The sequence below is a fragment of the Peromyscus leucopus genome, chromosome 1 (assembly GCF_004664715.2).
Source record: "Peromyscus leucopus breed LL Stock chromosome 1, UCI_PerLeu_2.1, whole genome shotgun sequence".
NCBI classification, from domain to species: Eukaryota; Metazoa; Chordata; class Mammalia; order Rodentia; family Cricetidae; genus Peromyscus; species Peromyscus leucopus.
Window position 1 is genome coordinate 142,795,172 of NC_051063.1, and position 14,518 is coordinate 142,809,689.

The 14,518-nt window shown below is 49.0% G+C and overlaps 1 protein-coding gene and 1 long non-coding RNA gene across 12 annotated transcripts in view; one reads left to right on the top strand and one right to left on the bottom strand.

Moving 5' to 3' along the window:
- LOC114700664 overlaps positions 1-4,876 on the bottom strand; it is a 51,089-nt gene extending 46,213 nt beyond the window's left edge. For all 9 annotated transcript variants that reach the window (XR_005089905.1, XR_005089900.1, XR_005089907.1 and 6 more), the window contains exon 1: positions 1,530-4,876. This is a non-coding gene — a long non-coding RNA (uncharacterized LOC114700664). The remainder of the gene's footprint in view (positions 1-1,529) is intronic.
- Nr2f2 (nuclear receptor subfamily 2 group F member 2) lies at positions 65-14,118 on the top strand. Of its 3 annotated transcripts, none has more exons than XM_028880336.2 (3): positions 65-913; positions 8,564-9,091; positions 11,800-14,118. In XM_028880336.2, the coding sequence occupies exons 1-3, from the start codon at positions 871-873 to the stop codon at positions 12,072-12,074; spliced, it is 846 nt and encodes a 281-aa protein (XP_028736169.1). In that variant the 5' UTR covers positions 65-870; the 3' UTR covers positions 12,075-14,118. The 3 variants fall into 3 exon arrangements, with proteins under 3 accessions (XP_028736169.1, XP_028736167.1, XP_028736170.1); XM_028880334.2 differs by lacking the exon at positions 65-913 and adding an exon at positions 5,826-7,036; XM_028880337.2 differs by lacking the exon at positions 65-913 and adding an exon at positions 7,086-7,110.
- The last annotated feature ends 400 nt before the right edge of the window (positions 14,119-14,518 follow it).

Sequence of the window (14,518 nt, forward strand, 5' to 3'; positions counted from 1 at the left end):
GTAGAAAGGGGGAGGGAAGCACTAATCCACAGGGGAGAGGGAGAAAAATCATTTGGGTGGGGGCGACTTGAGTTAAAAGTGGAAAATGAGGATTCCAACTGATTCCTAGGAAAAAATGTTGGCCTCCTGTTTCAACTTCTATCTTTGATCCAGGGTGAGAGGACCCTGTCTGCCAGTCTACCAGGCTGCAGCTTCCCCCTCCTCTCCCACCTCTGTTTTTTTTCCCAACTTGCTTTAGGATTAGCCTCCGTCCCTCCCGACCCCAAACCGTGGAATTTGGCTGTGCCTCTGGTTGTCTAGCTTTGCAATATTGCCTATAGTTGTTTGCGGTTTTCTGCTCAGGCTGAGCCGTTTGCTCCAGCCTCCGACTAAACTCATTAAGTTGGGAGATTTTTTTTTTTTCAATTGGAAGGGTGTTTTTAAAGTCTCCTCTTTCCAGCCCCAAACAAGGTGTAACAACGCACTCTTCCTTCTAAGGCATCAGATGAGAGACAAGGATCACTCCAGACATCTCCTACCTACGGTTTGGGGTTTTTTTTCTTAAAGGCGAGGCTTGCATTCCTCAGCAGCTATGTACAAAGCTCCCTGAAGCCGCGTCTCTCTCTAAAGTTAGTGTGCAGGCTTTTCCAAGGGCTGAGAGCGCCTAGTACACAGGGAAGCACTTCCTTGAGGTGGAAGATCTCTCCCTTCACCTTCCCTCTTTTTCCCTGCAGACTAATGCCTACTTTTTTATCAGTTTGCACAATCGCTTAGATAAACACCGAGGAGGAGAGTCTCTTTAATTATCAAAGACACATCTTTTCAGGGGGCCAACAAAGCGTTTATTTCACCCGCCAAACTAAAGGAGAGTTATTCCAGTTTAGGAAGAAGATGCAAGCGGTTTGGGACCTTGAACAAGGCAAATATGGTTTTGGTATGTTTGCTTTCTGTATTTATTTTTCTCTTTCTCTTCTTTCTCACTTTTCTCCTTGTGCTATGTGGGTTTGGGGATGACTTGGGGATTTTCAGAAAATCGGTTTGCTAACGTGTATGCATTGCCTTGGACTGTGGTTGAAGGGGTGGGGGGGCAGTCAATTCAGTGCGTTGCCATATTTTATTACATGTGTGTGGTAGCAGAGGTGGGAGAGGGGGTGGTAAATACAATTGCAAAGCTGCCAAAATATGATTAAACCGAAGCATAAAGACTGCGGTTGCCTCCCATCTCCTCATCCTGTCTTCTCAAACTCATTTCCTTCCATAGAACTGACCGAAAACCAGCCATAGAAGCCTGGCTGTCCGAGCAGTAAGATGACTGGGTTTGTTAGCAAAGGGGCTGCTATGCTGGCTTTAGGTATCAGAATTTCCTGTTCGATTTGCCTCTGCGCTTCATTTTGCAACCTTGTGCAGCTGACAGGCAGGCAGGCAGGCAGGCAGACGGGAGGGCGGGCGGGCGAGCAGGGACCAAAGCCCTTGCCCGGCGCCCTCGGCTGCGGTTCCTGAAGGCGAGCGCTCTGTTAAGCTAGGAGAATCGCAAGGAGAAGGGTACTCACCATCGGGCGGGGTGGTGGAGCTGGCGTGCGGATTTCAGGCAAACGGTTTACCTTTTTGCTGTCTATTGCAACCGCGCCGGGCTGACTTTAGAAGCAATTCTGTGCTGTGTGCAAAATGTTCATGGAACGGTTCCTCATTTTTAAAAAGCCAGTGAGAGAGACGACAGAGGCAGAAAGAAAAAGAGAGGAGGGGTGAGGGGGACGCACATAAACCCAGTTCAAAAAAAAAAAAAATCACCTCTTCACCAGTGACTCGAGAAACGTAGAGGCGGCGAGATTCCAGTGTAGTCCAACCAAGCCACAGCCAAATAATTTTAAATCCTGAAGAATTATTCAGATTAAAATGTACAGAAGTTTCATTCTCCTATGCCTACGTGAGCCCCAAGTCGTTTCCCTTTAAGGGCTCCTTTTCTTATAAAGTTGGATTTTAGGCAGCGAGGACTCTTACACTAGGGGGCAGACGGATACTGTACTTGCTCCAATCTTAAGCAATTTTTTCCCCTCCCAGCATATGCTCTGATTTAGCACTGTAAATTTTTCAGAGGACCCAACTCTGACAGCCCCTGGTGATTTTCAAAGTACCACAAGCCAGTGGTTAAAAATTGCATTGACTTGGAAGTTCAGTGGGATACAATGGAAGCCCCTTCCCTATTCACGGAGCTCCAGTGTGGTGGAAGAGAAAAACACACACGACTAGATTGAGGGGAAGGAGAAATTCAATGGATCCTGGATTCTACTGAACTCAGAGTTAAATTCGGCATTGCTGGGGTCTGTATTCATATTGTGATTTAATCTGTAAAGAATCACAGACCAGCCAACCACTTTCTGCAAGGAAACCATATTCCTGGGAGTTGGGGACTTTTTTTTTTTTTCAGATTAAGACAAATGTTTTTTCCTAACTTTGACCAGTCAGATAAAGCTTGTCACAATTCTCATTAAAATAAATTTACATTTGTAGTAAAAGGCTCGGTTGAGTTTTTTAAATAATAATATGCAGATATGTATCTTTTAGTCAGGACATTTAAATCTTAGAGTTAAGACACCCGAGCATCTTTGAAAAGGACATTTAAAAAATATTTTTGCTTTTTTTTTTTTAACCCCTCAGTCTGGCTGTCCTGTCTCTTCGTCCACTCATTAAATTAACTACAATTCATATGGTGATTTTTTTCTTCTCCTTCTAAACAGCATTTCTTTAGCTAAATCAACCTTAAAATACAAAGTGAAGCGTCCCGGACTTGATAGAAGCTGTGTGGCCATGTGTCTAGCTGGCTGCAGTTCTGCAAGAGGGAAATCCTTCATTTTACTATCTAAAGAAATTACAGCCTTCACCCATATATATATGTGTGTGTATATATAGGAAGTTTCTCCTCCTCAGACATCATCTTCGTGTGTGTGCAAAAAGTAAGCTTGCCATGAAAATGGCTGCACTGGAGAGGCAAGATTAACATTTCTCTATAATCAATTATGTTCATCTATTAAGTCGAGGTGGGAATACCTATTAGATTTCCTGTGTCAACCTCAGTCTCACTATATGCTGAGCTTGCCTCTATAATCTGATATTTGCAGCATCAAATAATTCCCCAAATCAGAGAAATTAAAAGAAAAAAAAACAGACTTCTCTGAAATGATTTATTTTCCATCTTTCCTTCTTGTTCTCTGTAGGAGAAAGTTATGTGGTATCTCTAATCAGCCAGAAATGCTCAGCTTGGCTTTACTCTGTGGCCACCTTATTTAACACACCAGGTTTATGATAGTCAAGTACCTGCTCTACCTTCTTATTTCTTAAAACATTCAAATAATCACAGTACCTGCCACTTTGGTGTAATGTGTGATTTCAGTACAGAAGGAGAAGGTTAAGGAGAACTTCTTAAATAATATATATCATTTTTTTCCTTGCCGAAAAACCAGCTTCTGTCTCCCCTACATCTTCATACGCTCCTCATCTCACACTCTGCCTGTATGTGGAAAAGAAACTGCCCGAAAGTGCAGTCTACCCATGTCAATTACACGTCCGGTTTATTTTATTAAAGTCACTTTATATTGCCAAATTTTTGTGCTGTCAAGGATGCTTTTCAGAAGTTGTCAATTTACTCTTTGTAGTGTCCTCTTTTTTTTCCCCCAGTAGCTCAGCATCTTTTGTGTAAAAAATAGTTTCATTGTTGGTAAACCTGTTTGACCTATGGATTTAGTTTTGGCTTGGTGCAAAGTATTCCCTATTAAGCACAAATTTCTCATACAAATGTGGAATCCTCACAATCAACTACCTGGTCCTAATCAAACCAGTGGAATATAATGTGTCCTGGTTCTATATATTTGACGTTTAAAACTCAGGCACACATTCAAAGACACAGCAATGTCCATGGTTTGAGCATTGTGAGCAGAATGTCATGGGCTGTGGGGTTGTTTTTTTCTGCAGCGACTCTTTGGAGGAAGACTATAGCTTGTTTGTGGTTCTTGTGAGTTGTGCTGGTATTATTGCCAATTTGAAGCAGGCTCTCTGGGTGTGTTTTAATGACTACATGGATGTTTAAAGAGAATTTGGACAATGAAGTCCGTATTCAACTGTTCTGTGACCTAGAAGCATCGTCTTGGACGTCTTTGTCTGTGTACATTGACAAATGTGCATCTGATACATGTGCGTTTACATGTGTGTACAGAGGGTGTGCACAGGCGAGGATGAGCGGCTGCCTACGCCTGTCCATCAGCAGACAGAAAGGTCTTTCTCCCTCTTTTCATGACCGGGTGTGTGACAGGTCACTGGCTGGCCAGTTAGCTAAAACCAAAGAGAGAGGATAAAGTTGAGGGGAATTTATTTTAATTGCGTGATGACAATGAGGTGCAGTCTACTTGTGCTTCTCAGCATCCGAGATGCTTCATTTGAGCAATTAAAATGTCAGGCCACAAATCTATAAAATATTAACCCTCCAAAGAAAAAGGCAGATATTGAACGGCTTCTTTTCCTATAAAACAAACAAACAAAAAGGAGCTACCAAACGGAGCAAGTGATGAGAGTTCATTAAGCAAAGGATTTGCCACCACACGGATCTAGTCAAATCTTTCTTTTGCAAGCTCAGATCCCGGCACCTTGCCACCTCCGCTGCGTACCCCTCTACAAAGAAGAGGGAAGCGTTATCCGTCTTTAGCATCGTGGGCTCTACATAATGCTCCGGGGAGTCCCGGGTGGAGCGCGAGACGCCGCGCATTTAGTGGCAAAGCCAAGTTGCGAGAAGACTTAAGTCTTCGGCTCCATCCTCAACCTCTAGCGGAGCCTTTAAGAGGCGTAGTGTGTGCGCAGCGCGCTCGCCTCGCCGCCGGGGCGGTAACCTCGGGTGCCGGGTGCGGGGCGAGCGGGGTCCGCGCTCCCGGACCCGCCCGGGCCCATCCCCCGCTCGGTGGCCTGGGCGGCGCGCCGGCCACCCGTCCCCGCCCCCTCCGTCCCCGCGCGCCCCGCGCGCCCCGCGCGGCAGTCGCGAAGCCGCTCGCACTAGGACCGGGCTGCTCCCGCTGCCGCCATGGCGGGGCCGCCGCGCTCCGGCCAATGACGGCGAGGGGGCGGCGCGCGCGCGCCGGGCCAGGCCAACCCCGGCGGCTGCCTTATAAGGCGCGCCGTCGCCATGGTAACGTGCGCTAAGTTGCAGCAGTCGTGTCAAAGTTCACTATATAGAGAGCTCAGTGAGCTGATCGCGGAGAAGCCACTTCTGCCAGCCCCGGCGCCTATAAATCGCATTCCCTCCCGCGCCCCCCTTTTTAGCATATTTGATCACTTTGATTCTGCTCTTTTCTCTCCGCGGTGTGTGCGTGCGTGCGCGCGTGTGTGTTTTCTTCTCCTCCTCCTCTGCCGGAGTTGCCTCCTTTCTCCGGGTGCCGCGCTGCTCTTCCCTCTTTCATTCTTTCTCTCCGTTTCTCCCCCCTCTGCGCACGAAGGATGCGCTTCTAGGTGCTGATCTGCCCTCCTTTCTCTCTTATCATCTCTCCCCCGCCGCTGGCGAGTTGACTCTTTCCCTATGTGTGTGAGGCGGCGGCGGCAGCAGCAGCAGCAGCAGCTCCGGCGGCGGCGGCAGCAGCGGCAGCAGCGACTCCACCGGCGGCGGCGGCGCTAGACGCGGCGGCTCCGGGCCCGACCCGGAGGCTTCGGCGGCAGCGGCGGCGGCGGCGGCCCGGGCGGCCCACGGGGAGCAGCGAGCGGCCTCCAAGAGCGGCGGCGGCGGCGGCGTCCGGAGCGAGCGCGGCGCGCGCCAGGCGCCCGGGGCAGGAGGCGGCGGCGGCCCAGCGCCAGGACGACGCCGCGCAGCGCCGGACGCGGACCACTTTCATGCTGATTCCCCCGGACCCGGGCAGAGCTCCGGCCACTCCGCGGGCCGCCGGCCTCCGCCCCGGCCTGCCTGGCTCCCAGGGCGCGCCCGCGCCCGGCGCCTCCGCTCTCCCAGTCCTCCTGATTTCGATGGCTTTCCTGAATGGCTGACTGTGGGCTGCCCTGGACTTGGCCCCCGGACAGTCGCCTTTCCTTCTCCTCTTCCTCCTCCTCCTCTTCCTCCTCCTCCTTCTCCTCCAACTCCTCCGCTGCACACTAGATCTGAGAGCGAGAGAGTGAACGAGAGAGGGAGAGAGGGAGGGAGAGTGAGAGCGAGCGAGATCTTTGGAGAGATTTTTTTTTTTTTTTTTGCCTCCTACTTCTGTCTTGAAGCCAGACAATCGACTTGCAGCTCTCTCTCTCCCCTCCCTCTCTCCACGTTCTGCTCCCACTCGCTCTCCCCTGTCCTCTTGCCCTCCCCTCTTGACGGAAAGCCCCCCGAAACCAACAAAGCTGAGCCGAGGGAAACAAACAAAACAAACACACCGGGCCAGACAAGCAATCGACAAAACTTTGCAAAAGCAAAAACAAAAAAGGAAAAACTAACCAACCTCAATCAACTAGCCCTGAGCCACCCGGGGCGCCCTCCCGCGCCCTCTCGCACCCTCGCACACACAAAAGGCGGCGCGCCGGAGCCCGAGACCCGGGAGCCGCCGCCACCCCGCCGCCGCCCGCAGCCAGGGGAGCAGAAGTCCGGACGCGGCCCCCATAGATATGGCAATGGTAGTCAGCACGTGGCGCGACCCCCAGGACGAGGTGCCCGGCTCTCAGGGCAGCCAGGCCTCGCAGGCGCCGCCCGTGCCGGGCCCGCCGCCTGGCGCCCCGCACACGCCACAGACGCCGGGCCAAGGGGGCCCGGCCAGCACGCCGGCCCAGACAGCGGCTGGCGGCCAGGGCGGCCCTGGCGGCCCCGGCAGCGACAAGCAGCAGCAGCAGCAGCACATCGAGTGTGTGGTGTGCGGGGACAAGTCGAGCGGCAAGCACTACGGCCAATTCACGTGCGAGGGCTGCAAGAGCTTCTTCAAGCGCAGCGTGCGGAGGAACCTGAGCTACACGTGCCGCGCCAACCGGAACTGTCCCATCGACCAGCACCACCGCAACCAGTGCCAGTACTGCCGCCTCAAAAAGTGCCTCAAAGTGGGCATGAGACGGGAAGGTATCGGCCTCTCATTTCTCCCCCCTTCGCCCGCGGTCCCGGGGCCCTGGGTGCGTTTGGCTAGCCTGCTCTGGGTAAGGACACAGCAGCCCCAAGCTCCCCGTGTTGCAGCCAAAGGGGGTTTGGTACTAGGAGCAGGGTCTGCAATGCAACCCAGACCACCCCCACCCCCACCCTCCAGTCCGCATGCTTTAGCAGACTTTCCTTCTCCAATCTTTCTTCAGGCTGCTTTTCCTTTCCTTTGCATTGATTGAGAGTTCATTCGAGTTCACCTTTCTGCAAGGGATGGATTGTTGTTTGTTGTTGTTTTAAAGTCCTCTCTTTCTCTCTCTCCCCTTGCTTTTCCTGCATGTTCAACATATGTCCCTCCTCCTTACCCCTCTCCCCAACCCCCACCTTCTCAAAAAAAAAAAAACCCAACCTGAGATTGTACTTTTGTACAGAAGGTTCAAATTACAAATGGCAATTTTATGCACTTCGCCGTATTAACGCTGCCTCCTGGGCAGCGCTCATGTGACCTCTCCATGGATTAACATTCTGCTTTTAAAAAAAATACCTCTTGTTTTTCTTTTTCTTTTTTCCTTTCACTTTTGAAACCAAGAGAGCTGTGTAGGGAGTAAGAAAGTGTGGACGAGGGGCCTTGGGCCGCTGCTTTCGCTCTGCACCAGTTGGGTCTTTGTGATATAAAATTCGCCCAGAGCCGGGAACAGTGCTCTACCAATGGCGCGCTCCGCGCCCGGCGCGGGCTCCGGGTTGGGGCGAGCCAAAGCCGGGGTTTCTTTGTGTTTCTGCGAGAGCGACTCTTTCGGTCCAGAGTCGGATAACAGCAGGAGCCTGCGCCTCGCTCGCTTTCCCTGGCCGTCACGGGCCTTACCGGGGCTCCGCCAGCGCCCGCCGCCGGCTCCCTGCCTCTCTCCGGCTTCATCTCGTCTCTGCCGGCCTCTCTTTCTCTCTCCGCCCTCCTCTCCCTTGTCTCCCCTCCTCCGAGCTCACTGATCAGGCTGAGGCGCCGGACCTAGACTCTGTCTCTCGCCGGGGTTTCCCTCTTGGGCTGGGGTTGAGGTTACATGGTTTGGGGACAGTCATTCGGGGGTGGCCATAGGCCATCTGGGGTAAACCTTGATGTCTTGTGCAAAAGCGTCTCACCCTCCCCCTACGCTCCGCTACCGTTCCTTCTCCAATCAATAAGAAATATCAGCTGTTTAGCAGAAAAAAAAAAAAAAGAAGAAAGGTGCCCCCAGAATGCTACATCCCTCTCACAGCTCGGGGGACCCCCCAGGCAAAGTGACCAATTCTGGGTTCTCGGCAGACCAGCCCCAGATGGGCCTCGCAGGCAAGTGTTGAGCTCTGGCGGTCAGAACCGGCCTGGGAGGTGATTTGTAAGGAGTCGTTGCCGGGAGCCCGGCTGCAGCAGGCCTGCCTGGTTCTTGGCGCTGTTCTGGGGCCTGGGACAGGTTGGGGTCATATAGAAGCATGTGGGACCGAGGCTGATCATTAACCGTGGAGTGTCCCCTTTCCTCTCTGCAGCTGTACAGAGGGGCAGGATGCCGCCCACCCAGCCTACCCACGGGCAGTTCGCGCTGACCAACGGGGACCCCCTCAACTGCCACTCGTACCTGTCCGGATATATTTCCCTGCTGCTGCGCGCAGAGCCCTACCCCACGTCTCGCTTCGGCAGCCAGTGCATGCAGCCTAACAACATCATGGGCATCGAGAACATTTGCGAACTGGCCGCGCGGATGCTCTTCAGCGCCGTGGAGTGGGCCCGGAACATCCCCTTCTTCCCTGACCTGCAGATCACGGACCAGGTGGCCCTTCTTCGCCTCACCTGGAGCGAGCTGTTCGTGCTGAATGCAGCCCAGTGCTCCATGCCCCTCCACGTCGCCCCGCTCCTGGCCGCTGCTGGCCTGCACGCTTCACCCATGTCGGCCGACCGGGTGGTCGCCTTTATGGACCACATACGGATCTTCCAAGAGCAAGTGGAGAAGCTCAAGGCACTGCACGTCGATTCCGCCGAGTACAGCTGCCTCAAGGCCATAGTCCTGTTCACCTCAGGTAGGATGGAGACTTGTTCTCAGGTACCCAGGAGCTCCCAGGGCAGAGTGAGGGCCTGGAAAAGTGGCCAGCCCCATTTCCCCTTTAAAAGGCCAAGCTGTAGAGTGTATTTTAAAGTGGGAACTTGATGTAACTCCTGGCTTGTCCTGTTGTGTGCAGAAGGATGCTCCACACACTGACTCCCAGAGAGGCCCTCTCAGCCCCCTTCCTCTCCTTCAGTATCCAACCTGGAAAATGCACTCTCCTGCTCCCTCACTAAGCCCAGGCCCTCTGGGCCTAGCTGGCCCCCAGGGAATCTCCTCAAGCTCTAGGCTTTTTTTCTTTTCTTTTCTTTTCTTTTTGGCACCCTTTCTGAGACCTCAAGGAGGTGCCCCTGGACACATTGCAGCCCTGCGCATCATCTCTGTAAGAGAAAGTTTGTCCCTGCAGGGGGAAAGTTTGCTTGTGAACTCAGTAGGAGTTGGGGCTCCAGGCAGCCCTAACCTGAGAGCAGCAGTTTTCAAAATCACGTCCTCATGAAAATAATGCAGACTGCCTGGAGAAGGGGGACCCCTGTCAGAGAAGGGCAGGATGGGCCTGAAGGATGGCCATAATTCCAGAATGTCTGCAGGGGGCTGAAGGCTGGCCTCTGGCTTCTCCTGTTCAGGCACACTTGAAGCAGTTTTCAAGCAACCCAAAGTGTGTGCCAACTTGGGCTGGATCTGAATGTTGCTGGAGATATAAAACCATCATTGACTGCATTAGGAAATCTAATTAGTTTGCATGTAGTTTAACCTGTGTGAGTAATAGATCTGATATTCATTAACTCTTGAGGCCAAATGATTTTTTGAAAGTGTCTGGTTTTCCACTTGGGGCCACACCTGAGCCTTTTGGCTGCCTCCCGGCTCAGTTCAGGCACGGCCCAGGTGGGTGGAAATCACCCCCACCCTTCAACATTCTTGTACTAAGTTGTCAGCTGATTCCTTTGTCATGGCTGAGAAGGGAACAGGGTTCCTGACTAAGAATAACAAACATCTGGGCATTGGCAGGGCCTGGAACCTAGTCACCCACTCCAGATCTTTAAGCTTACAGTGAGAAAACTAGAAGAGATGTGTGAGTTTATGGGACACACAGACAGGAGTACCACGGTTTCTTCTTTGTTGTTTAAAGAAGTCTGGGAACCAAGTCATTAGCTGAGTCCATTGCAGGCTCATTCTCAATCTGCTGTCTTGTATGAGTTACTGGTTTTCACATAGAACACACCCCCCCACCCCAGTCACCCCAAACCCTGCCTTCCAAAGTCCTTAGATAATCAATCAGAGGTCAGCACTCTGGTCAGGCCAGAGCTGTAAAGAGAGGGTTGAATCTGGTTTATTCTTCTCATGAGCCCGTCGTGTCTACAGTGTTTGCCTGACACAAATGTAGAGGCACACCAGTCCTGTCCTATAGCCACCTTCACCCTCTTCTCGTACCCTGATACCCAGCCCATGTCCCCAGATGATGGGGATGGCTGTGAATTTCTTGATATCATTGTTAGTCCTTTGCCCTTACCCCTGGTCTTTCAAGGAAAGAAATGCCTGGTACTGTCGAAACAGTTTAATTTATTGCTGTTTGCAAGATGTGGAGGCCTGTATGGAGAATGCAGATGGCCTCACAAAGAGATAAAGGTTCCTGTTATCTGATTCAGAGGGAGACACACAGTACCAATAAGGAGGGAAGGAGTCCTAGACAAACAGATCTTTTCATTCCTGACCACAGACACCTAGGCATCTGTAGACACATGGAGTCCTGGACACAGTGGAGGAGGTTGCATGTGTGTTCTGCTGGTAGGGGTGGAGGCGGTGGTGACTGTTTTCGAATATCTGTTTTAATGATTCACAATATGCATGTGTTAACCCCAGTCTTGTCTGGGGAGCCCTGAAAGGTCAGGTCACAACCTGAACCGCCTTCACCGAGAAGCGTCTCATTTCAAAGGCACTTATTGTAATTTCACGTATCAGAAAAAAGAAAAGTGTTTTCCTGAAGATAACAGGGAGGGGGGGGGATGCTTCTTGGAGAGACCTGGGCTTAAAAAAAAATATAATAAAGGGGGGTGGGAGAAAAGGGAGAGAGAAGAAAAGGAGGGGAAAGAAACAGCTCAAATGAACAGAGAGATCACAGTTTGCATGGCTGCCTTTCAATAGGGCTAAACTGACAAGATCAGTTTTAAAGGACCACTTAAATCAGTTTCAAAGACTGGAGAAAAATGAGTCGCTCTCTTTGGGGAGAATCTGAGGCTGGGTCTTGGACGCCATTACTGAAAGCTGGGCCAGGTTGTCACCCTCCTCCCTATACACACTATATAATAAGCCAAATTCAGAGGATGGGGGAAGAAGCCTTGGTGGTTTGGGTTTTGTCTGTCTGAGTACTAAATTGGGCCAGATACACCAATGCACTTTTTCTTGGGCCTCCCAGTGACCCAGGCTGAGGACTGGGGCAATGAAAGCTTGTAGCACCCAAGCGTGTTTTATTTTAAAGTAAACACTCCAGGACCATCTCAAGCTTTGCCGCCTCCTCCCTCCTCCCCCTTGAAGTTTTCAGTGTATAGGCATTTGCTCCAACTCTGGATGGGGCAGTTTGACATTGCAATGTGTGCACACCTCAGGTGACCCATTTCAAGCCTCTTAATCTGATGAATTCTCTCTCTCCCTCTCTCTGCACTTTTTTTTTTTTTTAAAACTTTCTTCCAGATGCCTGTGGTCTGTCTGATGTAGCCCATGTGGAAAGCCTGCAGGAAAAGTCCCAGTGTGCTTTGGAAGAGTACGTTAGGAGCCAGTACCCCAACCAGCCAACGCGGTTCGGAAAGCTTTTGCTTCGCCTCCCTTCCCTCCGCACGGTCTCCTCCTCAGTCATAGAGCAATTGTTTTTCGTCCGTTTGGTAGGTAAAACCCCCATCGAAACCCTCATCCGGGATATGTTACTGTCCGGCAGCAGTTTTAACTGGCCGTATATGGCAATTCAATAAATAAATAAATCAAATAAGAAGGGGGAGTGAAACAGAGAAAGAAAAGGCAAAAGACTGGTTTTGTTTGCTTAATTTCCTTCTGTTAAGAAAGGATGTTACAAGTTTGCTAAAAGAAGAGGGGGAAGAATTTAATGGACTGTGAATTTCAAAAAGAGAGAGAGAGAGACTGTCAAATGAACTTTTACAGAATGCATTAAAAAAAGAAAACAACTGTGTTGGGCAGAACAGCAACTTGCTACTTATCATTTTTGTATAAAAAGGAAATTAGTCTTTTTTTCTTTTTGGTAAAATTTTGAAAAATATTGCTAAAAGTGCATTTAAGGAGATTGGGAGAAAATTAGCAGAATGGACAAAGTAAGTCTTTTTTTTTTTTCCAAATTATTAATTGTCCTGTGTCTATGTACCTCTAGCTGGTTTTTTTTTTTTTTTTTTTTTTTTGTACTTTTCTGGTTCCAAACCAGTTTATTCTGTGGTTCTATAATAAGTTTTGATATAATCTTGGCTTCTTAAAAACTGTGTATCATTAAAATATATGTTCTGCAAGAATTAAAACTGAGTCCATGAAAATATCATAGGAAGACATAAAACTTTAAAAGGCAACTCAGATGGTGGAAATGCACTTAACCAGTGGTGGCCAAATGTTTTTAGGTGAAGTTGAGCACTCTGATTAGCAAGCTGGAGGGATCACATGCAACACAGCCTCCCTACCCCTCCCCATACCACGACAAACCTAGCTTTTTAAAAATATTTTAAGAAAGAGAAGGAACTGTGGAATTTATTGGCAGCCAAGGAATGTGTCCAAGACACAAGCTGAGGTTTTGAATAAAAAGTGAACTTTTGTAATTTGAATTGGGTCCCCCCCCACCCTTAGTTCTTGAATTGTTATGAATCCTATATCTGTTTGTATATTTGCAAGCCCTTTGTATTATAATTGTTGATATTTCCCCTTTTTAAAAAATACCATTGAAATCAGCATGACAAAATAACACTGTTGGCACTTATAGGTAACGTGATTGATTCAGTATCTTAGAGTTTACAGTTTGTGTTTTTAAAAAAACTGAAGGTTTCTTTTTTTTTAAGTGCAACATTTCTGTATACTGTAAAAGTTATAATAACTGAACTGTTTGGTCGAGTCTTTGTGTGTTATATTCCAAGGAAAATTGAAAGTATTCAGAAATTAAAATATTATTTGATATCTGAAACCTGCTTGGCTGTCCCCACTCACTGTCTTTCCATCAAGTTGAGACCCTGTGGGCCCTCGCTCAGCCAGCGGGGGCCCCATTTGTTTACTCCCCTCAATCAGTTTGTTCAAAGGTAGACTAGTGTATTTGCCTGTTTAATTTGGGTGTGTGTGGGGGGAGCCGAAGTTAATGGTTTATCTATGGTTTAGGAAGTGCCACACTGATATAGTAAGCCACCCCCATTCACCTAATCCTCCTTTTAATTAAAAATGGATTTTCCAGGAGAAAAAAAAAAAAAAGAGGCCCTTATATTTGTCACACTTAAGTGCCTGCTTAGGGAAAGTATTGTGAAAAGTATTAGAAATCTTGAGATCAGTATCTATTTTATGATCAGGAAAAAATGCTCTTTTGTACATTTCTGACAGTTATGCAGAGGATTGTTCGAGCAAGCTAATCACAGCACTGTAAATAGAGGGCAGTTGTTGGCAATGAGTTTTTCCTTAAGTGTGATTTTTTTAAAAAAAAAATTGTGGTTCTCATCTAGCGTGGCTGTTGAGAGGATTTTGAATACAGTGATGTAGCTGCTAGCGATGAAGGGTCTGGTTTTTCATGTATATATGATAACTTGCAGTTGGCCTGCCTTTCCCCTCCCCCTCCCTCTTCAGTCTGTGAGAGCATGACCACAGGTCAAGGGAAGCTTTTCCATTGGAGTTATGTACATAAAAACCCATGGACATTTGGACATTTCAGATTGTAATTTACAGTCTGCACTGCTCTTGGGATCCTTCATTCTTAGAAGCCAATTTTTAAAGGAGAGAGAGAGAGAGAGAGAGAGAGAGAGAGAGAGAGAGAGAGAGAGAGAATATTAAAAAAAAAAACAAAAAACTTTACAGGGTGTGCTGATCTGGGAAGCCTACTATTTGTTCCAGTCTCCTATTCTCTTTGCCTGGTTTGGAAAAAGCTCAGTGCTGGGAACTTACAATTCGTTCTTACTTAGATTTTCCAAGCTGCCCTCCCTGACAATACTTTTACCATGTTGTGGTTTTAATCTTAAAATGAGGGAGGGGCTGATGAAAGGAGTGAAAGAAAAGGGATCATTCTGCAAAGTGCATTAAACTTTGATGCTCAGTTCTGGTTCATCCATGCAGACCTGAAAACTCTGCCTGATTTAGGCAGAGTTCCCCATCTGACCCTCACCCTCTCTCTGTAGATATATATATAAATATAAAGTATGTTTTGCAGCAACATCTGACCTTTAGATGG

Bases quoted from the DNA above. Each gene is read 5' to 3' on its own strand.
- Nr2f2 (XM_028880334.2), top strand. From the start codon at position 6,595: ATGGCAATGGTAGTCAGCACGTGGCGCGACCCCCAGGACGAGGTGCCC. The intron at 7,037-8,563 runs GTATCGGCCTCT...TCCTCTCTGCAG, and splicing joins AGTGGGCATGAGACGGGAAG to CTGTACAGAGGGGCAGGATG. The intron at 9,092-11,799 runs GTAGGATGGAGA...ACTTTCTTCCAG, and splicing joins CATAGTCCTGTTCACCTCAG to ATGCCTGTGGTCTGTCTGAT.